At 36.2% G+C, this 23,916-nt stretch overlaps 2 protein-coding genes across 2 annotated transcripts; both read left to right on the forward strand.

The window, feature by feature from the left end:
* Positions 1-857: 857 nt before the first annotated feature.
* LOC145592941 (uncharacterized) lies at positions 858-7,681 on the forward strand. The gene is made up of 7 exons (XM_081649461.1): positions 858-1,044; positions 1,786-2,259; positions 2,369-2,452; positions 4,568-4,688; positions 5,004-5,306; positions 6,263-6,328; positions 7,365-7,681. Exons 2-7 carry the CDS (start codon positions 2,072-2,074, stop codon positions 7,452-7,454), a joined length of 852 nt encoding a protein of 283 aa, XP_081505587.1. The 5' UTR covers positions 858-1,044; positions 1,786-2,071; the 3' UTR covers positions 7,455-7,681.
* A 14,432-nt stretch (positions 7,682-22,113) lies between these two features.
* On the forward strand, positions 22,114-22,887 carry LOC145591703 (uncharacterized). The gene has a single exon (XM_081648207.1). The coding sequence runs from the start codon at positions 22,114-22,116 to the stop codon at positions 22,885-22,887; it is 774 nt and encodes a 257-aa protein (XP_081504333.1).
* The last annotated feature ends 1,029 nt before the right edge of the window (positions 22,888-23,916 follow it).

Genomic DNA, 23,916 nt, shown 5'->3' on the forward strand with positions numbered 1-23,916 from the left:
GTTATTTAATATGAAGTAACCTAAATGTTATATCATATCAATTTGTTTTACTTGTTAAAGGGATATTTTTTCTAGCTATCTATCACAAAAAATGTTTCTTCAAGTAACATATTTCGTGGTTAAGGTAAATGTTAAATCGTATCAATTTGTTTTACTTGTTAAAGGGATTTCTTTTTTCGGTCATATATCATTAGAATTTCTTCTAGTAACAAATTTCGTGGTTAAAAGAAAATACCTTAATTTAAATTTGGGTTACACATTTTAATACTACGGACTTAAATATAAGTATATAAAATATACTAAAGGTTGAGTAATTGAAAGAAATGAAATTAATTTTATAATCATATTGTTGTCAAAATACACATATAAGTTGACAATTAAAATTTTTGAATCTATGTACATGCATAACTCTTTTAAATACAACATTACTATCATGAGATTTGTGTGTTGGAGTGATGGTTAAATTTTAACTTTAATAAAGATGAGGTCATGAGTTCAAATACTATGGCAACACGTGGCTATTTAAATCTATCCAAGGTGGCGCGACACTTGACGAAAAGTTGGAATGCCAAGTGTCGTTATTTCGTGACCTGACTAAAAGTTTAACTTTATATATTAGTTATAAGATATTGATATTGATTTGGATTGGAATTTGTTTTAATGTTTGCATAACTATGCTATTTTTATGGGTTTTAATTCGTAATACGTAGTAGCTTGGTTTTAGAATACGTATAAATAAAACAACGGGCCTAAATCATTTGGGCCACACCCAACATTGCCAAATTGAAAAAATAAAAAAAAAGGAAAATAAACCAGGCAAAACCATGAAAAGTCTCAAGCGACAACCGAACAAAAGCAAACGAAACTCAAAGTCTGAAGCGACACAACCCTAACTCTGTCTCTCTCATATCGTAGCACTACTGCAGTAAACATCAGCCACCATCTACGACGATAACCAGGAACCAGCGCACCTGCCGCGCCGCCACCGACCGGAGTGACCGAGGGAGTGAGTGACCACCGATTGAAGCAGAGCAACTGACCAAGGTATTATTGTATTAAAATTTAAATTATGTACTATTTAATTTGTTATTTACTTTTAATTTTAATTATGTATAATTTCAGTCATTTGATTGATTAAATTGTTCATTATTGTGTTATTACTTAATTAATTATAATTTTAGTCTTTTATAATTTCATAATGTAGACAGTACTTTGACAAGGTTGTTCAATATGTTCATTGTGGTGTTGAAATGTTGAATTGAATTCAATTTTATTTGGTAAAATTGGTACTTTGTAGTCTTGATTAGTTGGTTATTCAACTTATTGTTTCATACTTTGATGTAATGGGTAGAGCTATCAAGTTTTGTGCTTTGTTGGAATCTGGTGATTTGGTTTATGCCAACCAACTGTTTGATAAAATGCCCCAACCAGATGCTTCTATATACAATACCTTAATCAGGGGTTATTTACTTGTTTGCAATGATATTTAGATAGGGAATGCTTGATTTTGTACTTACGAATGTTGCAGGACTCTGTTTTGCCTAACAATTTCACGTTTCCTGCTCTTGTTAGAGCTTGTCGCATTGATAATTGGATTTTAGAAGGCAAGCAAATTCATGCCCATGTTGTCAAATTTGGGTTTTTAAATGATGGGTTTTCTCATAACAATTTGCTTTACATGTATGTGAGTTTTAGGTTTTTAGAGAAAGCTCGTTGGGTTTTTGATAAGATGCCACGAAGCTCCGAAATGATGGATTCAAAATTTTTTTTTTTGTACTTTTACAGGTCATCAAATTCAGCGTGACTCACTTGCTCCGAAATCCTGGATCCGCCAGTGGCCAACAAGTAGTAGTGTAGTAGTCATCACCGTCATTTTTTCATTTAGACATATCAACAAACACCTAGCAGGCACAACCCTCATTACAAGCTCACACAAATTCAATTCCTAATAGAAGAGGTGATCGATGTACAGTGAGTAACTCCCCAATTAGCAATGATATCAGCCAGACTCCTCTTCTGAATATTCTTCCTCCTACTAAACTCTTCTTCCTTCAATTGTAACTCCTGAACAATGAGATTCAAAAAGCAAAAGCGTCACAGAAAAACCGTCAGATTCTACACTGCTTGCTTTGGTTTTCGAGAACCATTCAAAGTTCTATGCGACGGTACCTTTGTTCATCACCTTGTTTCTAATCATCTTTCTCCTGAAACTACTGTCTCCAACACTCTTGGTGCTTCTGTTCAGCTCTTCACTACCAAGTAATTTCTACTTTTGATTGTATTTAGTACTATTCAATTTTTTATTTCTGCGTTTTTGGTTAATTTCTTATATTAATTTTTAATGAGTATGTGTTTTTTTTTTTATTAGATGTGTTATTGAAGAGTTGAAGTCTCTTGGAAAATCACATGCTGAATCATATCGTGTTGCTCGGAGAGATTACAAGCTTGCTAGGTTTGCTTTCATCTTTCCTTCTTTTTAGCAGTTTTTAATTTAATTTGGATTGGAATTTGTTTTAATGTTTGCATAACTATGCTATTTTTATGGGTTTTGTATAACAATTTTGAATTAATGTTCCATTGTGTGAAATGTGTTGGTTTACTTTGTAATGTATGATTTCCTGTAATGTTGAAATCATATATGGAGTGTGTAATTTGTAGTGTAGTTATACTACTAGGATATGTAATTTAACTGGAATGCCTCTTGTTAGTTTCCGGTAATGTTCAGTGGGTTTCTACCGAGGTGCTTCCTTTCTTTGGTGCTTGACATCCCTTTTGTACAAAAACAATATGCAAACCAAAACAAAAGGAGGTTGGGGGGATTTGAAGGAAGGCGAGAGTGGAGCTGCACCTGAAATTCCATTGAAATCTTCTATTTCCAAATTCCAAGTGATTTTATTTTCATGGTCATCTTATTCTATGATTTCCTTCTTTGATGTCAGGCATCAGCTATTTAAATTGCTCAGTATTGTATTTTTTCCCCTTTGAAATACTGTCCTATGCCTTTTGATCTAATTTATTAAAATATATCAAGGCTTCATCCTTGGCTTCGTTGCTTAGGTGAATTCACTCTAATTTAGAAACCCTTTTTTTAGTTCTTTCTCGCACCTCGTTTTGTCCCAACTCTGATGGAAAATTGGAAATCTGAACTTGTTTTGAACTTATCTAAACAATTATCGAAATAAGAAAGGGGTGAGGCAAAGAGGTATAGTTGTTTGCATTAGGTGTTTCAACTAGCTGATTGTAATCAATTGTTTGTGTATTAGTGTTTGGTAAATAGCTGCTAGTTATTTGTTGTTTAAATGTATCAACGACCAAAAAGCTAAAAGCTCTTTCAAATAGCTCCTCATATGAGCTTTTTGAAAGAGAGTTTTTTTGGATTTAAAAAGCTATTTCAAACAACTTTTTACCAAAAACCCCAAATAGCTTTTTGAAATGGTCCTACAACACTTTTTTCTCCAAAAAGCTCTAAACCAAACACCCCCATAAGCTCATCAGGCCTCCTATGTTCATTTTAGACTGATTTTTCTTGTAAGGTGTTTTATGATATAAGGTTGCTCTTAGTAGCAGTGTGTGTCTGACTAGGCAGTTAGAGCATCCATATTCTGTTCACAGAATGGTATGAGTCGGATTTGATACACAATACTATGTGCTTGTCTTTGTTCAGCAATGAACAATTTTTTTTATTTGATACCTGAAGATATGGATTGAGTCACACACACCTTTTCCCTCCTTGTGTTTCTAAACTCTATACCTTGTGGGTTTAAGGTACTTCCTCCGATCTTTTTTCCTTGACCTGTTTAATTTATCACGTTTGCCCAATGCAGAATTTAACTTCAATAACTTTAATCCTCCATACGTAAAAATTATATAAATTATATATTATTATGGTTTATATTGAGATGGATCTAACAAGATCCCACATGGATATGTTTTTCCTTACATATAATCCACAAATGACAGTCAAAGGAGGGGTGGTGAATAGTGTAAAAGTCAAAGTGGGTCAAGTAAAAAAGAATGGAGGAAGTATGTGTTTGGAAATTGATATTTTGTTTTACCTATATTAAACCCATACCTTATACCTAAATTACTTGAACCAAATACTCCCATTTTAGACTGATTTTTCTTGTAAGTTGTTTCATGATTTATTATTGCCCTCAGTTTCTGTCTGACTTAGGCAATTAGAGATAGATTGTAGACTGAGAGCATCCATATTCTTTGTATACTGACTTCTTGTAAGATGTTTCATGATACATTATTGCAGTTTCTCTCTGACTTGGCAGTCAGAGAAACATTGATATATTTTGAAAAGGCACTTTGATGGATTGAGTATGGCATCTAAATATGTTTAGTGTCATCAGTCTGTGTCACTGTGTGCTTGAAGAGGCTTATGCTTGGTAAATTTAAAGATTTTCCTGGAGTCTTTTGGCTGTTTAAATATTGAATGGTTGCATGGGTTTTTTTTTTTATTTTTTTATATGATACTACCATAAAGAATTTTGTTTGCAGATTTGCTTTGATCAAAACAATGAGTTTCCTTGATATAGTTTAACACTTGACATTGTGGCAGATGTGAGCATGGAGAACAAGAAAGTGCCTTAAATTGTATAATAGAAGTTATTGGAGAAAATAATCCTGAACACTTCTTTGTTGCTACACAAGACATTGAGTTACGAAAGAAGTCCCGAAAGGTAACTTTAGTTATTGCCTTTGTTCTCTATTATTTTTAATCTTCTATGATGGTACTTAAGAATTCAATATTTATTCAAAAGAAATTTATTGTTACGAACTGCTCAATGATAAAATATAGCATTATAGCCTTAAGTCCTTAACCAGTACAATAATTATTTAAAGCTTTATAATGCTGGATAGGAGCAGAGGGTAAGCTTACCTTTTCCCCTCTTCCCTTTTGCTTCTGTGACTGTTATCCAAACACAATCTTAAGTTTATGAAGATGTTCCTGACTGGATTCATATCACTAATTCATTGTTCTGAATTCTTCACAGGTACCTGGAGTCCCAGTGATGTTTGGTTTGCGAAATGCTGTATTTCTAGAGCAACTTTCATCATATCAGCGTGACTTTGTGAAGGCTGCTGAAGAAGAAAGGCTACATATGACTGATTCAGAATATAAGTTGTTACAAAAGAGAGTAAAGGGCGTATTGAATACCAAGGAATTAAAGGACCCAGCAGAGGAAGGAACTGACGATGAGGATTTGCCGGGTCAGCCTGTAGTAAGTCGAGTGCCTAGTAAGACAGATGCAATTCATGCAAAAGACAAGGCTCAATTTAAAAAGAAAAGAGCAAAGGTTATAATCCGTTACACCTGATGAAATCACATACGTGTTCTTTTTCTTTATTTATTTATATTTTGTATAATCTCACTGCATGTGTGTGTGTGCCATTCTCCCTGCCTCCTCCTAGCCTCTTTAGTGGTCTAACATGTTGGGAGAAAGGAGCCATTTTTCATTGGCTTTGATCTACTTTTGGAACATTGACATTTAAGTATATCTGCACAACTTGAACCTGTTTTTAATGTAGTTCCGATGCTCTGAGCAGTATATCTGCACAACTTGAACCTGTTTCCAAAATCAAATAGAAGATTATACTATTAGTCCTATGGTATAGGTTACCAAAGAGTTATTCTTCCTGATTATATACTGGAACTATGGAACCTAGGAACCTAATGGCAGCTATATTACTTTGACAGTTACATCAACCGTTAAGGACAGTGGCATATGGAATCATGTTTTTTTGTAGCCTTTCCGAAGGTTGAGAGTTTAATTGCTCTGACTCGTACTTTGTTCCTAGATATTGGCTGTTGCTGCAATATGGCATGATGCAGGACATTCCTAGGATACACATCTTAGATAAATATGACTTTATTATCAGGATAGAGATTGATAGAGTAGAGAAAGGAAGGAGAAGGGGAAACTTATTAACACATACCTCCAGCCTGGCCTTCTACCCGTATTTAGTGGTCATGAAGGTGCTGTAGTGAAATTATTTCAGATCTAGGGTTTGAATTACAAGAGCTCTAGCTCTGGTCAATCGAGGACATAATCTGAATGTACCTGTATCCTCACTGATGTTGGACTTATGAGTAATGGAATATACCTAATATCTGTTATTTTTTCCCCTCATGATTAAGGCTATTTTAAAGGTGCTAATACCCTTGATAATGATGTATTTCTTCCTGTTTCATCATTTTGTTTTATGTGGTCATCTAACTCATAGGCTTTCATTGTTCCGCCCAACCTTGCAGGGTCCAAACCCGCTGTCGTGTAAAAAGAAGAAAACTATTAGCAGTTCGGGTCCTAGTGCTGGGAAGGTAAGCCTTTCAAGCTATCTTTTATCTATTACGTTGATGAATTTGCAAACATCTTAGTGCAGCAATGCAGTTCAGGTTTTGCATTTGCTATCGATAAATTACTAATGAATGCTATGAAATTCTGGTAATGGTATAGTTATGGAGATGGCTATGTTACTTTCTCTTTTTTCCTGTTTTTAGGGGTGTGGATTGTGGAGGGAAGAAGTGTCTAGAGAAGACTTTGGATGGGTTGGGGGTTGTTGAGTTCTTTTGAAGTTTTAATTAATGTTTCACATTTTGTCAAACATTTATATAGCTATTGGTTTAAGCTGAGTTAAGTCTTGAACAAAAGCTGTTGACTGTTTTGCTTGCTCTGTTATTAGAACAAAAATGAAACAGTTAGGAAGTGCTTTAAGGATCTTGTTTATATTTATGTTTCATAGTCCTATTTCTCAAGATCTAACATTACGTATCTTGCCAATGGGTGTCATGTTTCAGTCATATTAGGTACCAGGCAAATATGTGTCTGTAAAGTATGACCTTTCTGGGTATTGGCTAGATTTTAAGGTAAAAAATAGTGACAGACGGATTACCGCAGTCTTCTAGGATTACTGGTGTTGACCTGCGGTTCTCCTTCCCCAACTTTCTTTCATTATTCAGTTGTTTATACCAAGCCATGAAATGTGCATTAGATGCTTAATCTAATGAAGAAATTTCGTGGTTTTTTTTTTCCACAATATTGTTCTATGTTCTTTGCATCAGTTGGCATGTGGAAGCAGGCTTCGTTTATTATGGTTTAGCTTCTTATTAGAGCATTAAACGCCATTGCACAATAATTTGTATAGCATGCCTGCCAATGAGGTTTTGGCTTAATGATAAAGACTAAGGTCATAGATTTGTATAGCATGCCTGCCAATGAGGTTTTGGCTTAATGATAAAAACTAAGGTCATAGGTTCAAATTCCTCCATTGGCTTTTGTGCTACCCATGGACGAAACTAATCTGCTAGCATGGTTATCGAAGCTATTATCTCACACTGATACATGAATGTATTGCAGGCTGACAAGACTGATAGTGATACGAAGAGAAGCAGGCCTCGAAAGAGGAAGAGATCTCGCAGGGCCAACACATCCTCAGATACTGTATAATTTTTGTTCGTTGTAAGAGTTTCTTTTAGGTCGGTCCTGGGGTTAGAGATTTTGATGTATGAGTTAATTTTATATAGGGACTTAGGGAGTGGTAGATGGCTCTTAACTTTGTCATTTATAGTATGATTGTCATGCCTGGTTGATTTTGTTTGTGGATTATTCAACTTACGCCTGAAGCATGTCATTCTTTAGTAAATTTATTCAACTTGCGGCATTTTTTCTCCTTAGTTAGGAAGCCATGTATATACTTATATGCTCGCAAAGTAAAGTGATAACTGACCTCTTGAATTATATATACAATCTAGGTAGGCAACTTTGGAAAAATTGATGACTAAGATTACAAAATAATAATTATATTTGGCCTATTATATTGTAGGTATTTTCCAACTAGTAAGGCCCTGTTTGATTCACCTTAATTTTGCTGAACTGAAATTATTTTTACTGAACTGAACTTATTTTTATTGAAATGAACTTAATTTTACTGAATTGAAATTATTTTTAATGAACTTAAATTATTTTTACTGAATTGAAATTATTTTTACTGATTTTCTATTATAATTCTTCTTTAATAAAACTGAATTTTACTGAACTGAAATTATTTTTACTGAACTGAACTTATTTTTACTGAACTGAAATTATCAGAGCCTAACTTGCAATCATAGGGAATTCTAAAAAAAAACCTTAATTACATTTAATAATAAGTATATAAAAAAACATTATTTAATAAGCTTTAATGAAGAAGCTTTCTAGAATATTTTTGCTCCTATAGCTAAACCTTGAATTTTGCAATTATGACTTATACTTCTCCAAAAAAAAAAAATCAAAAACTTAATTGAGGTAAACTAATTTTAATATGTTAGATTCCAAATATTCTTTTTTAGTTTTTCATTTTTTATTTTATGTGATTATTTCATATGAGACTAACATTATAAAACGGATGAAGTAATATATAGCCAACATTGCTCGTTTTAAAATTTACTTGGTAGTATAAGTTATTTGTCACCCACTCACACATAACTAGTTGGTTATCGATTTGGATAGTTTTTTTTTTTTTTTTTTTTTTTTTTTTTTTTTTTTTTTTTTTAAGGAAGTCTATTTGGATAGCTTAAGCTTTATGAGTTTCTAATTAAAAAAAAAAAAGATAAATCCCACTATTTATTAGATTTAAACCCTCTGTTAAGTGTTAACCTTTCCCTAATGATGATTCTGATTCTGATGGTAAAGACTACAAAAGAGACGTACTATGGTGGAAATTCTCCGTGTTTCTTAAACTGATGAAAGTATCAGCAGATAGCAATTTTTGTTGTCTTTGAACCTGTATGTCTAACTTGCTTTTGTGTACTGTAAGGTCTCCGTAACTAAGTTAAGTACGAGTAGAATGGTTAAGGTTTCTATAACTAAGTTAACGGCAAATTCAGGCAACTCATTAGAAGGGCAATCCTCAGTTTTCACACTAATTTTCACAAATTCTGCATTTACCACTTGTGCATTATTAGTATACTTGTTAAGTGCAAATGTAATGTTGGACCCCTTCTAAATTTGAGCACTCGAACTTAAAATTGAATTAAAGTGTATGATGTAAGAATGTAAGATTATGGGTTTTGGTGTTTTGGGTTTTAGAGGGAGGAGAAATTGGGTTTGAAGTTTGGGGAAATTAGATAATATCATTCTATGTTTTTAATTGGATTTTCTTCCAGGTTAAGGGTATGTTCTCATTGACTGAATTCAGCTGAACTGAACTGAAATGAATATTTTATAAGAGAAGGAAATTAGGAGCTGAACTGAACTGAACTGAATTTCAACGTAAGAGAACAGACCCTTAGAAGATGATTGTGTAATGAAGAGGACGAGGGAAATGGAGAGATATTGAGGGGTGGTCTAGATTACTGGGAAGAAGAGTTTCAGGGTTCAGTTGAATTTGGCGGCATATTATTGACTTATTGTGATGGTCACAATTTTTTTTTTCCTTCCTATCATACATAAATAAATGTTCAAAGCACGTTGGATTGACCCGAACCTAAAACTTTGTTCAAGGGATGAACATTTCTTGACTCATCACTTGAAGTGATCCAATCCGAGATGCTTCATAACCCAATCCTAATTGACTTGTATCCATTCTATTAGATTGTGAAGTATATAATTTTAACCAATAAGTATATGTTATATATGGATGTTTTACGCTTTGAACTATTTCCATAATTTTTGAGAATTATAATCTAATAATTTTATTGGATAAAATTATAATTCAATTTATACATCTGAAATATTGATAATTTATCGATAATAAAACTCTAAACTAACAATTTTACCCTAAAATTCTATCTAAATAGAACTCTAAACTAACTTTTTATTTTATGAAATCTATTTAAGTTTATCCAAATAGAATTCTAAATCAAGTGTCGCAATATCATGACATGGCTAAAAGTTTAGCTTTATATATATGATAATATTCTTCTTCATATAAAAAAAATATATTAATGATACTCTATACATAGACGATGAACCGGTGAAACACCAAAAAAAAAAAAAAAAAGGATACTCATACATATCAGTGATAGTATATTGAGTATCCCAAATTTTTACATGTGGTTGGCCACATCAAGCTATTTTTTTTAAAAAACAACATCATATAAAATTATATCTTAAATGATTTTGGTTAGGTAAATCCGTAGTTGGGCTAACCACATAGAAAACATGTGGTTGAATTTATATTCTAATATAGTAATATCTCATTTGATACTATTTCTAAAGTAACAATTGAATTTTTAATCATAAAATAAAATATAAATCTAAATTTTTTTATTTGTAGAAATAATGATGTTGCTTACGTGATTCACCAAATATTCTTGATGCGTTGTATACACGCACAATCCCTTTGATTTTTCTTTCTAAATCAAACCTGTACTCAGTATATTTTTACATGTAAAATTTACTTCTTATGCTTTTGTTCGTGGCTTATTAAGTTATTATTTTATCTTTCTTGAGATATCGAGATACAATTCCTAATACTACTCCAATAAAAAGATAATATTTTGTATGGTGTACTTAATAAATTTATAAGGTTAAAACCAATCGGCACCAATAACTATTTAATTATGAAAATCTCTCTAAATTCTAAGCATCAACTTAATCACCTAAAAAGACTTGCGTGGACCTGGTCCACAATAATATTATTGTGGATCCGAGGTCTATACACACGCAACTGACATTATATTGAATATAGTAACCATTATTTTTAACATAGTAACCTTATTTTTAACATATTAACCTTTATTAAAACTAATACAACGTTTAATAATATTGTGAACTTGAAATACGACACTATTATCCTAATTTTAACATAGTGGCCTTTATTGTTCATATTGATCAATATATGAAATATTTTATTACAAAAATAACCACTTAGGTAGGGATGGCAATGGATCGGATTCGGATCGGGTGGAGCTTCACCCGCATCCATCCATTACTCTAATCGCTCCATCCACATCCATCCGTCATCCGCTTCACCAATCATTCATATCCGTCTGTCCATCATCCGCGGATGAAACGGGTGGAGCGGATGACTAATGAATGAGTATTAAAGTGGAAAAAAAACTCACATAAACTCTAATTTTCGGTTATTTGTACCATAATTTTTTTATTTTATTACTACAAATTGAAACAATAACAATATATTGTTTGAAAAATTAATTTGCAACAAAAAAATAAGTAATTTTCTTGCACATTTCATATTTTATTATTAAAATTCTTAGATTAAAAATTATAATATATATTAAACGGGTGGGTGGATGGTTAGCGGGTGAAAAAAGTATCATCCACATCCGATCCGATCCATCACCCGCTTCATCCGTCACCCGCTTCTCATCCATTTAATTCGGGTTTTCGTCCATTTATTTATAGCGGGTGGAGCGGGTTCGTGGATATCCACTTAATATTGCCATCCCTACACTTAGGCCTATATATTACCAAAATGATTTTTATTTCAACATAGTGACCATTTAGTGTGAACCAGGTCCATTTAAAAATTTGTACTTAATCACCCACCAAGACAGATTAAGCTTACTCCCAGACACCCTTTTGATCGAAATACTCTCTTTGCTCCCATTAAAATCCGCCGCCGCAACCTCCGTCTTATCTCATCGGTGGCGCCACCTCTGGACTCAACTCACCCACCTCTCCTTCGACAAACATAACCCCCCATGTGATCATACGTTCATGAAATTCAGAGCTACCATACTCCATATCCTCCGACAAATCACCTCCCCACATATCCAAACCTTTAACCTTCACAACCCTTTCGCGGACATTGACATCAATTACTAATCTACCGAAATCGCAATCTGAGGTTCTCATCCTCATCCTCATCCTCATCATTATCGGCTTATCGCCTATAATTGATTGTTGTAGACTTGTAGCTTTGTAGGAGTGATTTTGGGATTTAGGAGAGTTGGGGTTAAGGAACTAGAGGAGTTTCAGACTTTCAGGGTTCATTTTGATAGTCTGATAATGTGATGCTGCTAATTGTGACTGTCTAGCTTATCTACCAAAAAAAAAAAAATAATATATATTTATATTGCCCCTAATCTAGCTAGTGATTCAAATTTCAAAGTCATTATTAATCCAACACTCTTTGTTGTATGGACTTTTATACCATTGAATCAGTTGGTATAAGTGTATATACACAGAGAACAGAAAACTGTAATATTGGCATGAGCTGCACTTGTGCTTTAGTTCCGCTTTTGTCATACCTTATTATTAAGATGTCTCTCTCTTATACTATTGTTTCATGCTACAACATGAAACTTAATTTGTATGTAAGTTGAAAAATTGCCAAAGGAAACAATTGTCAGGCTTTCTTTAATTTGTAGGTGATGCATTTTATACTGTTTGTTCTTGGTTAAGGATCAACAATTTCAGACTTGAATCACCTACTAACCTTTATAAGCTGAAATCTATCAATTAAATTTTCAAGGTTTTAGTGTAGGAATGTTGCACTCAAGTGTAAATGGTGACTATTTCAATGCTCTTAAGAGATGCATCGTAGATGCAACAGGTGATACACCAACAATCAAGCTAAATGAATTTCTGAAGCATGAGTACAGCTTCCGAGCTCTTTAATAAGTGCTTTGCAAATTTTACCACTTCTGTTATATTCTGTTATTGTTTGGTGCTTTCAGGTGCTATTAATAATGAAGATTTTGGGGTGCTTTAAGCTGCAAGTTATTGCGGGGGAAAACATAATCAAAGCCGAGGGAGCAAGCTTTTACCAGACTTTGCAAGGAAGGAGATTTGCTTCAGAGATGCAATGTAGGAAAGTTGTACTGTCAGTCATTTAACATTCTTGAGTTTACAGCTATAGTGTGTGAAGGGTAAATCAAGGCTCTTGTTTGTACATCAATAACTTCAGTAGTTGAATTGGATTGGCCTGTCCTAGAAGGCGAAAAAAGCTTACACAGTGATGCTAGTCATGCTACATGCTGTTATTAGGATTGTTCTGGTGCGTTTGTGCTTAAATCTGGTCCGCATTCATGGAGCTTTGATTCAAATGGTGTCAAAAATCCCTTGTGTTAATATCATAAATTTTCTTCTTGATTAGTCTCCTATCAATTGTGATTACTCTAGCGGTGTTATAAGTTTATTTATTTAGAATGTACGTCTTTTGTTATAAAATTTTAATACGTGCATTACTAATGTACTTTTTTTGTTAACTATGAGAGGTTATTCTATCTTTTTCTGGTTTTTTTTTTAACCTAAATTTATACTAGATAGATTGATGCCTCATCCCTGAACAACCAATTGATCATTGAATCAAGTGATCAGCCAACCCAAAGATTATATGCCTTTAAAAAGGTAGAGTATATTAATTTACTTAGTGTTTATTGGCTATTGTGCCTCATTTCCTCAATAAACCTTGATCATCTATGCAATTCATGAAGTCACCTTCACTGATTCATAAATCAAAGAATAAAAAACTGATAATTGTCCTGTTTTTGCTAGGGGTAAAATAATGAAGTCTAATGGAAGTGTTTGACAAAGAGCTTAGTGAGACAAAATTATCTTATTTGTACATAAAGCAATTTTCTTAGACCGTTTGGAACTTTGGGCTATAGAAGTTTAAAGTGTTGGTACGATTTATCCCCGAGTCCCTGACTATTTCTCCCCCTGTTTTTTTATCGTTTGAATCTTTACATCATTCACTTTTTGTGGTTTCAATCCTTTATTTGTGCGTGGGAGTAGTAAAAATAATACTCCCTCAGGTTTGATTTTTTTAATTTTTTTTTGTTTTGTCCTGTTGTAGGTTTTTTTTTTTTTTTTTTTTTTTTTTTTTTTTTTTTTTTTTTGACGACTACTGTAATGTGTTCAAAAATTTAGGCAAATATCCCGTCTTTTTACTACTGTGTGTTTTTTTAAGTGTTACACTTTGACCGGCACATAGTTTTAGACAATTTAATTGACTTAAATAAAATAAGAGACAAGTGGGGTACTTAGAGTATTAAAAAATTGAAAAAGAAAGATAGTGGGGTTAATAATTTATTGAAAAATAATGAATGTGAGAGGAGAGATATAGGGCGTGTTCGGCGCTAGCTTTTGAGTAGCTTTTAGTGGTTTGACCAAGTCAAACCACTACTCAACAAAAAATGTGAGTGTTATTAGCTTTTGAAGTTAGAGGTAGCTTTTGAAGTAGCTTTTGAAAATTTAATGTATAGTTTTAAAAGTAAAATATTGATTCTTAAATGTAACAACTAGTCAACCACTACTTTACCGAACAATCATACCTAAATTATCTTTTTTCACAGCTAACAGCTTGTTGACAGCTCACATCTATCTCCACAGCTCACATCTATCTCCACAGCTACAGCTAACTTCACAGCTATATTTTGCCGAACATGCCAATACTTTAAAAAAAAAAGTAGTAGCGGGTTTAGGTGGGGACTAGGGGTGTTCAAAAAAACCTGACCTGAATGTCCCGACCTGCTGTCCCGCTGTCCCGGCAACTACCCGATGGGAATTTTTTTAAAAAAAGCCTGTTTTTTCGGGTCGGGTTCCCGACCCGGGAAAACTGCCTTCAATCCGGGTCGGGACATGGGGCGGATTTTTTCAGAAACGGGTACCCGAATACCCGACTTAAAAATAAAAAAAATAAAAAATTACCCCCTCAAACTCCTCACTTCGTCAAACCCCCAAAGCCCAACCTAATTTCACGAAATTAGGGTTCTTTCCCCTCTCTCTCTCTCCGTCGCTCCCTCTCTTCCTCTCTCTTCCTACCTCACTCTCTTTCTTCCTGCAAATCGAAGCAACAACAACCCCAACAAATCGAAGCAAATCAAAGACAATTCTCTCTCTTCGTCCCTCTCCTTCGTCTCCCTTCATCTCTGTCTCTCTTTCTCCGTTCCCATTTCTCTCTCTCTCCGTCCAGCAAATCGAAGCAACAACAACAAAAATTCTTAGCAACAATTGGAGTATTCTTATCAACAGAGAATCGGTGATGTGCTTGCTTCGGTAAGGTGCGGTGACTTCTCATGGTCAGATCTACAAGATTACAAGTTTCCAATATATTAATGGTGTATACTTGTTAATTAGGGATGAATATGTTTACCCAATTTAATATGGGTTTTAGTGTTTTACAATTCAATTAGTAGTAAATTAATTTTCATTGTGTTTGGATTAGTATACTCAATTATTCATCAATAGATTTGATATTGTTGGGGTTGTATAACTTATTTTTATTCAATTATACTGATAAGAAATCATGGATGAAGATTATTACTGTCTTTGATATGTTTTTCTACTGGATTATTTTCATTTCATGACTTTTTTTATCAAAAAAAAAAAAGATCCGGGTACCCTATGTCCCGACCCGAATAATTCGGGTACCCGGAACCCGGGTATCCGAGATATTCGGGTCGGGACATGGGACAAATTGACAAGTACCCGAAACTCCTGAACACCCCATTGGGGACCATGAGAGGAGAGAGATATAATATTTTAATGTAGCTTTTTGCCAAAAAAGTAAGTATAACACTTATTAAAACATGACCGGATTTGGTAAGTGTAACACTTTAAAAAACACGGAGGGAGTATTATTTTCGTATCATTAATTAATTTCTGCATTTAGATTATTTTGTACTGCATTTAGTACTAGCGTATTTTTTTTCAATAACTTTTGCATGCCCCCGGTTTACAATAATTTTATTGTACATCGAACATTTTGCGCGTGTGAACAGTAATATTACAAATTTTTTTTTCAAGTGATCCATATTTTCACAAAAGTAACCTTGTTTTTTTTTTTTTTTAACAAAAGTGGCCCTTTTTTAATTTTTTTTTTTACAAAAGTTACCCTTTTTTTTTTCCACAAAAGTGACCCTTTTTTATTTTCACTATACACAATAGATCTCCATCATTTATTTGAAGCTAGATTACTACTCCCTCTGTCCCTAATTGTTTGCTCCACTTTCCTTTTTAAGGTGTCCCCAAAAGATTGCCCCATACTACTTTTGACATGTTTTCCCACTTGCACTCTCTCTATCTCTCTCCTCATTGATATTTGTGTCAACCCATGTGCACCATTTTTTGCCCAAAGCCTTAATAAAGTAGATTTATAGTTTGTAGACACGGAAATTTTATGGGTGTCATACATTAAATTAAATAAATTAATTTGGGTTAAAATCATATGAATGATCCATTTTAATTAATTTTGGCCCACCCAAATAAATAATCTGAATTAATTAAATAAAATTCGGGTTATAAAATAAATTAAATGGACCAAGTTAAAAGACTTTTAAGTCATAAAATGGGCCAGGCCCAAACCTACTAAGTCCACTTAAGGGGTTCTCATCTCCTATAAATACACCATTCCTCCATCAGTTAAGGGGATCCGGAAATCATTATTCCAAGAGCTCATAAAACTCAAACGGAATTCTCTATGAAGTAAGTCAACAAGCATATCAAACTCGTGCCAACTTGTTCAGATACATTCAAACACATTTGAACGGGACTAAGCTTCAAAGCCCTCGTTTAGGTGTATTCAAATAAAACCCTTAAATACAGGTTGACATCATCAAACGTCACCCTGCATTCAAACTCAAGTCGACGTCATCAAACGTCAACCTACAGGTTTCACACACGTGTCATCATCAAGCTGCGGAACAGAATCAGAGGACTTAGTTTATTTTTTTATAAACTTTTATACAGAGATTGTACCCAAAAATCACATATTAATATAAATTCATTTGTTACTTTATTTCCCGTCTTTATTTATTTAGACTCGAAATTTGTGTAAACAAATTTTTGGCACGCTCGGTGGGACTATCTCTGCCTCTCATCTCTGTTTTCGCACGTTCAAAAAAACAAAAAAATTGAAATGGCCTCAAAGACCCCTGTCGTCAAAAAGATCTCTGCTACAGCTCAACAAAGGGCTGCTGAGTTGGCTGAAATGCTTAACAGCCAAACTGATGAGGGCATCGTTACTAGAGGAATGAAGCAAGCTGTTGTTGACTCCGCCGCAAGAAGCTTGCGTGCCGCGTCAATCCCAACCAAAGCACGAAAAAGTCGTGCTCGTCTTGCTGCTTCTGCGAGGTCTCTCACGTCCTCCACTCATGAACCACATGAGAGTCTTGTGTTTGGTTCATTAGAGCCTGTCATCCATACAAACTCATCCTTCGGTCACTCTTATGAAGGACATGAGAATGAGTTTAGTGTGAGTTCACCTGAACCTACTTTTGTCGCTGTTATGGTGACGCACACTAAGACGGTCGAACAACAACTGGCTGAAATGAGCAGTACCCTTGAACAGCTGAAGAAAGCTGGGGAGGAAAAAGATTCTCAAATTAAACAGCAAAATGAACAAATTGCTACTTTGACAAAGAAACTTGAGAAAAAAACGAGTGAGACTGAAAGCGATGACAGTTCATATGGTAGCACTAAATCGGCGGAATTAAAGCCAAATGGGGCACAAAATTTAATCACTGCTGAACAAGTTCAAGCTATGATAGTCAATGCTGTCAAGAGCCAACTTGGAGGGGGAGGTTCATATAATAGTCGACGTTATGTGAAGCCTTACACTAGGAGGATAGATGAGCTGAAAATGTCGTTTGGATACCAACCTCCAAAATTTCAACTCTTTGATGGAAAGGGTAACCCAAAACAACATGTTGCACACTTCATAGAGACGTGCAGCAATGGTGGTACCAAGGGTGACTTGCTTGTGAAACAATACGTTCGTTCTCTTAAGGGAACTGCTTTTGACTGGTACACCAACTTGGAGGCTGAGTCCATTGACAGTTGGGATCAAATGGAAATGGAGTTTTTGGGGAGATTCTTCAGCACTGAGCGTGTCGTTAGCAGGACTGAGCTAACTCAAACTACGCAGTGGGATGAAGAGCCAGTCATTGATTACATCAACCGCTGGCGCGCTCTAAGTTTGGAGTGTAAGGATCGACTCACTGAAACTTCCGCCATAGAAATGTGCATCAATGGGATGAGTTGGGAACTACATTACATCCTAAAGGGTATCAAACCAAGATCTTTTCAAGAGTTGGCGACAAGAGCTCATGACATGGAACTCTCGATCACCTACAACAGGAAGAAAAAAGGGCTTGCTTCAGAAGCCAGGAAAGAAAAAAAGGAGTATTATAAAAATGACAAGTCCTCCAAAAGTTCAACTAAGGAGACATTGGTGACTACTTCTTCTGCACCCATCAAAATTTCAGGGAAGAAGAAAGAAGAAAGTAAGGGTTCATCTTCGAGATTTGTCAAGAAAGATAAACCCACTTTGAAAGAGCTTCAAGCTAAGAAGTACCCTTTCCCAGACTCTGACTTGTCTGGCATGTTAGACAAATTACTGGAAAATAAAATCATCGAGTTGCCTGAGTCAAAGCGCCCTGAGCAGATGAACAAGACATCCGATCCCAACTATTGTCCATATCATAGGTTGATCAGTCATCCTATTGAAAAGTGTATAACACTTAAGGAGAAAATTATGCAATTGGCAAAGGATGGGACAATCGAGCTAGATGTCGACGAGCCAGTGACATCAAATCATGCCTCGGTAGCTATCGAACCATCATTTCAGGCTCAAACTTTGCAATTTGGAAGTTTGGAGCCCATGATCATACTTGTTGAGAGTCAACCTGTTCAACACGAAGTCTCATCTCAGGTTGAACACCAAACACATGTTAACTCCCGAGATGAAGATGATGATGAAGGGTGGACATTGGTGACAAGGAGAAGGCCAAGGAAACAAGTGCATAATCCTAAACCACAACCTTTTCATCGCAAAAGAAAGCAACAAAAGAAGAGGAAATCCAAGCATTCGAAGGGTAAAAAGAAAGCAAAAAAGGCTAGCAAGCAAAAGGTCCTCCCTATTGATTTGCTTGAGCAAGAGTCGTTGTCTCCTGTAACTTTGGAGGAATATTTCCCAGAATACTATTTTACTATGGTTACAGCGAATATGGTTTCCGTTGTGGAAAGTGAGGAGGAACAAGTTGATGATGATACACCAACAAAATCAGTTGTACAACAATCCGAGGTGATAGTAAATCCAAAAATTTCTACTGTCTTGGATGCTCTTCCTTCACGCATGGGATGGAGGCAAATTTTTCATTTGCCTAAAGAAATGTGTCAACAGTTATCTCTTGCACTTCAACACCTAGAGTTGTATGCCGATAAGGTGAAAAATGCTGGAGAACCTGCGGAAGATGCCACGAAATGTGTGTCGTGCAACGCAGCTTTGGCATTCACAGATGATGATTTGTTGATGGGGTCGAAACCCCACAATAAACCCTTGTTTGTGTCAGGGTACATCCATGAACAAAAAGTGAGTCGCATTTTAGTTGATGGTGGATCTGCTGTCAACATCATGCCAAAATCCACTATGATAGAGTTAGGAATCAAGATGGATGAACTCTCTAGCAGTCGCATAGTGATCCAAGGATTTAACCTTGACAGTCAGCGTGCAATAGGCATAATACGCCTAGAACTCACAATGGGAAAATTAACGTCATCAACTCTCTTTCATGTGATTGACACAAAGACGTCATACAAAATGTTACTAGGACGCCCTTGGTTGCATGAGAATGGTGTGGTAGCATCGACCCTCCATCAATGTCTCAAGTACTATCGTGGAGGCGAAAAGAAGATAAATGGGGATGTCAAACCCTTTAGCAAAGCAGATTCTTACTTTGCTGACGCCAAGTTTTTTGAAGAAGAAGAGGCGTCAAGTGAGATACTACCTTCCCAAGTCCTTTCAACAGGAAAAAGAGAAGTTAAGGAGAGCATTGATTTGGTTTCAAATGACAAAAAGACATCTCCTGCTGAGGAGAAGTCTCAACAAAAGGTAGAAATGGACAAAAAGAGTGTCTCTCAGCTCGTCATAAAAGAAAAGCCAAAGTTGTCAACTCCTATTTTGCGATACATCCCAAAATCACGTCGCAAGGAGGGAGAATCACCTTTTGTGTGTCGAGAGGTTAACCTTGATGCTAAGGTAGCAATGCCAATTGATGACACTACTCTCCAAAACTTGAAGAGTAAAACAACTGTACCATTGGGTAAAGGCGCGCAAAGCCGAATTTCTAGGTTATCAACAGAGTCATCTAAGGCAAAAGAGCTTAACAAAGCAAAGTTCGGTCAAAATGCATACAAGCTACTGGCAAAGGCAGGATATGACTTTGAAAACCCAACACCCATGGGTAAGGTCATAGACATTAAACCTAACGGACTCAATGATACTCAGAAGAAACTGCTTGACTATGGCTCTAGTTATCAAGAATCCAAGGCAGGCCTAGGATTTCAGCGCCCCAAACCAATCAAAATTGGTGTATCGCGTAAAGTAGACGCTTCTTCCTCACAGTACATTACCGTCGAGGAACTCAAGGAAGGTGAAGGTGAGAACGATGTTCCCACACCCAGAACTTCTGTATTCGATCGACTTCAACCATCTACTAGGAGGAATCATGTCTCAGTGTTCGATAGGCTTGGAGAATGTGACCATAGGGTGAATGAAACTTCAAGTTCGCAACCCTTAAGACAAAAAGTATCTGTCTTTAACCGCGTAGGCATGACAAATGCCTCTAGCAAAGAACAAAGATAGTCAGCTTTTAGTCGCATAAAGAAAAGGGAAGACAATGTCATGAAAAATGATGAGTCGAAAAGTGTTGTTCCCTCTCGCATGAAAAGAAAGCAAGACATAGATATCACTGAGAAACAACCCTTAAAGGCAAGAGTTTGCACCGTGGTTTTCACTAACCAAAATGAGTCGTCAGACCATGCTATAGAGGAACATAAGGAGATTGTTTCCACGAACCATGTGACGGCTGAAAAGGTGTCAAATCCTGACGAGGAAATAGAAACTGATGAAGCTCCCAAGACACTTGAAGACGGGGGAAAGCAACAGTAGATGAGTTAAAAGAGTTAAACCTTGGCACTCTTGAAGACCCACGCCCTATATACATTAGTGCTCTTCTTACCCAAGCGGAAGAACAAGAGTACTTCAAATTACTCTCTGAGTACAAAGATGTCTTTGCATGGAGTTACAAAGAAATGCCAGGTCTTAACCCGAAAGTCGCTATCCATCGATTAGCAATTAAAAAAGGTGTGAGTCCAAAGAAGCAATCACAAAGGCAATTCAGGCCAGAGTTGATCCCGGAAATTGAATCTAAGGTAAACAAACTAATCGATGCAGGGTTTGTGTGAAGTCAAATACCCTACATGGATAGCAAACATTGTCCCTATGAGGAAGAAAAATGGGCAACTACGAGTTTGTGTGGACTTCCGTGATTTGAATGAAGCATGTCCCAAGGATGACTTCCCACTTCCAGTCATGGAAATCATGATCGACGCCACCACTGGACATGAAGCATTGTCATTCATGGATTGCACAGCTGGATACAATCAAATTCACATGGCGCCTGAAGATCAAGAAGCCACGGCATTTCGCACCCCAAAAGGGATATTCTGCTACAAAGTCATGCCGTTCGGTTTAAAAAATGCCGGGGCCACGTATCAGCGTGCAATGCAAAAGATCTTCGAAGATATGATGCACAAAATTGTGGAGTGTTACGTGGACGATTTAGTGGTTAAGTCTAAAAAGAGAGAGGATCACCTAGGTGACCTTCGCAAAATCTTTGAAAGACTACGCAAATGTCAATTGAAAATGAACCCTCGTTCGGTGTTACCTCAGGAAAGTTTTTTGGTTTCATCGTAAAACATAGGGGAATTGAAATTGACCAAACCAAAATTAAGGCAATTCAAGAAATGCCCGTACCACGAAATCTCAAAGAACTTCGCGGTCTCCAAGGGCGCCTTGCATATATTCGGAGGTTCATCTCCAATCTAGCAGGCAGATGTCAACCATTTAGTCATCTCATGAAAAAGGATGCTCCATTCAAATGGATGAGTCATGTCAAAAAGCGTTCGACAATATAAAGAAGTATTTGTCCTCTCCGCCGGTTTTGGGGGCACCAGTTAAAGGAAAACCTTTAATCCTTTACATAGCTGCTCAAGAAAGATCATTGGGGGCAATGTGTGCTCAAGAAATTGAAGATCGCAAGGAGATAGCTCTTTATTACTTGAGTCGAACGTGGTGGGGGCTGAGCTGAATTATTCACCAATTGAAAAAATTTGTCTTGCGTTAATTTTTGCCATCCAAAAGTTGAAGCATTACATGCAAGCTCATACAGTCCATGTCGTCTCAAAAGCCGACCCAATCAAGTACACCCTCTCAAGACCAGTGTTGTCAGGAAGACTAGCTAAATGGGCTGTACACATCAAACAGTACGATATAATGTTTGTACCACAAAAGTCTGTCAAAGGACAAGCCATCGCTGATTTCTTTGCCGACCATCCAGTATCACCTGAATGGGAGATGTCCGTTGATTTTCCTGGAGAAGATGTGTTTAACATAGAAATACTACCACCATGGGAAATGTATTTTGACGGGGCTGCTCGTCAAGACGGCGCAGGAGCAGGAGTAGTCTTTGTGTCGCCAGAAAAGCATGTTTTACCTTACTCATTTGTGCTTACTCAGTTGTGCTCAAACAACATGGCTAAGTACCAAGCTCTTATTATGGGTCTTCAAATGGCGGTTGAAATGGAAATTCAAGACCTTGATGTTTATGGAGATTCGCAACTCGTCGTAAGTCAACTTTTAGGCAAATATGAAGTCAAGAAAGAGGATTTAATTCCTTATCACAAACATGCATCAAGATTGCTTGACAAGTCTGACATTGTCAAGCTAAGACATGTTCCAAGGAGTGCCAACAAGATGGCTGACGCGCTTGCTGGTCTCGCAGCCAGTTTGGCACTGGGGGTAGAGGAAATCATGTCTGTGCTTGTTTGCAATCGTTGGGTAGTTGCACCTGAAGAATATGAAGTTGAAGATGACGAGGTCGAGGAGGTTGACATGATCACTGTCTGCCAAATTGACAAAGAAGACTAGCGTCAACCAATCATTGACTATTTAGAGCACCAAAAGCTGCCTAATGATCCACGACATCGAACAGAAATCCGCCGTCGAGCCTCTCGTTTTATTCTCTTCAAAGGGACTCTTTATAGACGATCTTTTGACAAGCTATGGTTGAGATGTCTAGAAGATGAAGAGGTAGCCAAAACAATAGAGGAATTTCATTCAGGGATTTGTGGAGCTCATCAATCTGGTCCTAAACTTCATGATCGTATCAAAAGGGCGGGATATTATTGGCCCTCAATGGTTCAAGATTGCATAGAGTTTGTTAAAAAGTGTGAAGCATGTCAATTTCATGCAAACTTCATTCACCAGCCTCCGAAACCACTACATCCAACTGTGACATCATGGCCATTCGAAGGATGGGGTCTTGACGTGGTTGGTCCGATCACACCAAAGTCATCTGGTGGTCACGCTTATATATTGGCTGCCACTGATTACTTTTCTAAGTGGGCTGAAGCCATTCCCCTTCGTGAGGTGAAAAAAGAAAATGTTGTCGATTTCATTCGCACCCATATCATTTATAGGTATGGAATTCCTCAAAGAATTGTCACTGACAATGGAAAGCCATTCGTCAACAACTTGATGGATAGCCTTTGCCAAAAGTTTAAGTTCACGCAACATAAGTCATCCATGTACAATGCTCCTGCAAATGGTCTAGCTGAAGCATTTAACAAAACACTTTGTAATCTGCTAATCAAGGTCGTTGCAAAGTCTAAGCGTGACTGGCATGAAAAGATAGGGGAAGCACTTTGGGCATATAGGACGACATACAAGAATGCAACACAATCTACCCCATATTCGTTGGTGTATGGTGTTGAGGCTGTCCTACCTTTAGAAGTTCAAATTCCATCACTAAGAATTGTCATTCAAGATGATTTAACTAGTGATGAAAATGACAAGCTTCGATTGGCTGAGCTTGAAGCACTTGATGAGAAAAGATTACAAGTTCAACAGAAATTGCAATGCTATCAAGCTCGCATGGCACGTGCATTCAACAAAAAG

This window comes from Chenopodium album, chromosome 18, assembly GCF_948465745.1.
Source record: "Chenopodium album chromosome 18, dcCheAlbu1.1, whole genome shotgun sequence".
In the NCBI taxonomy this organism is placed as follows: Eukaryota; Viridiplantae; Streptophyta; class Magnoliopsida; order Caryophyllales; family Amaranthaceae; genus Chenopodium; species Chenopodium album.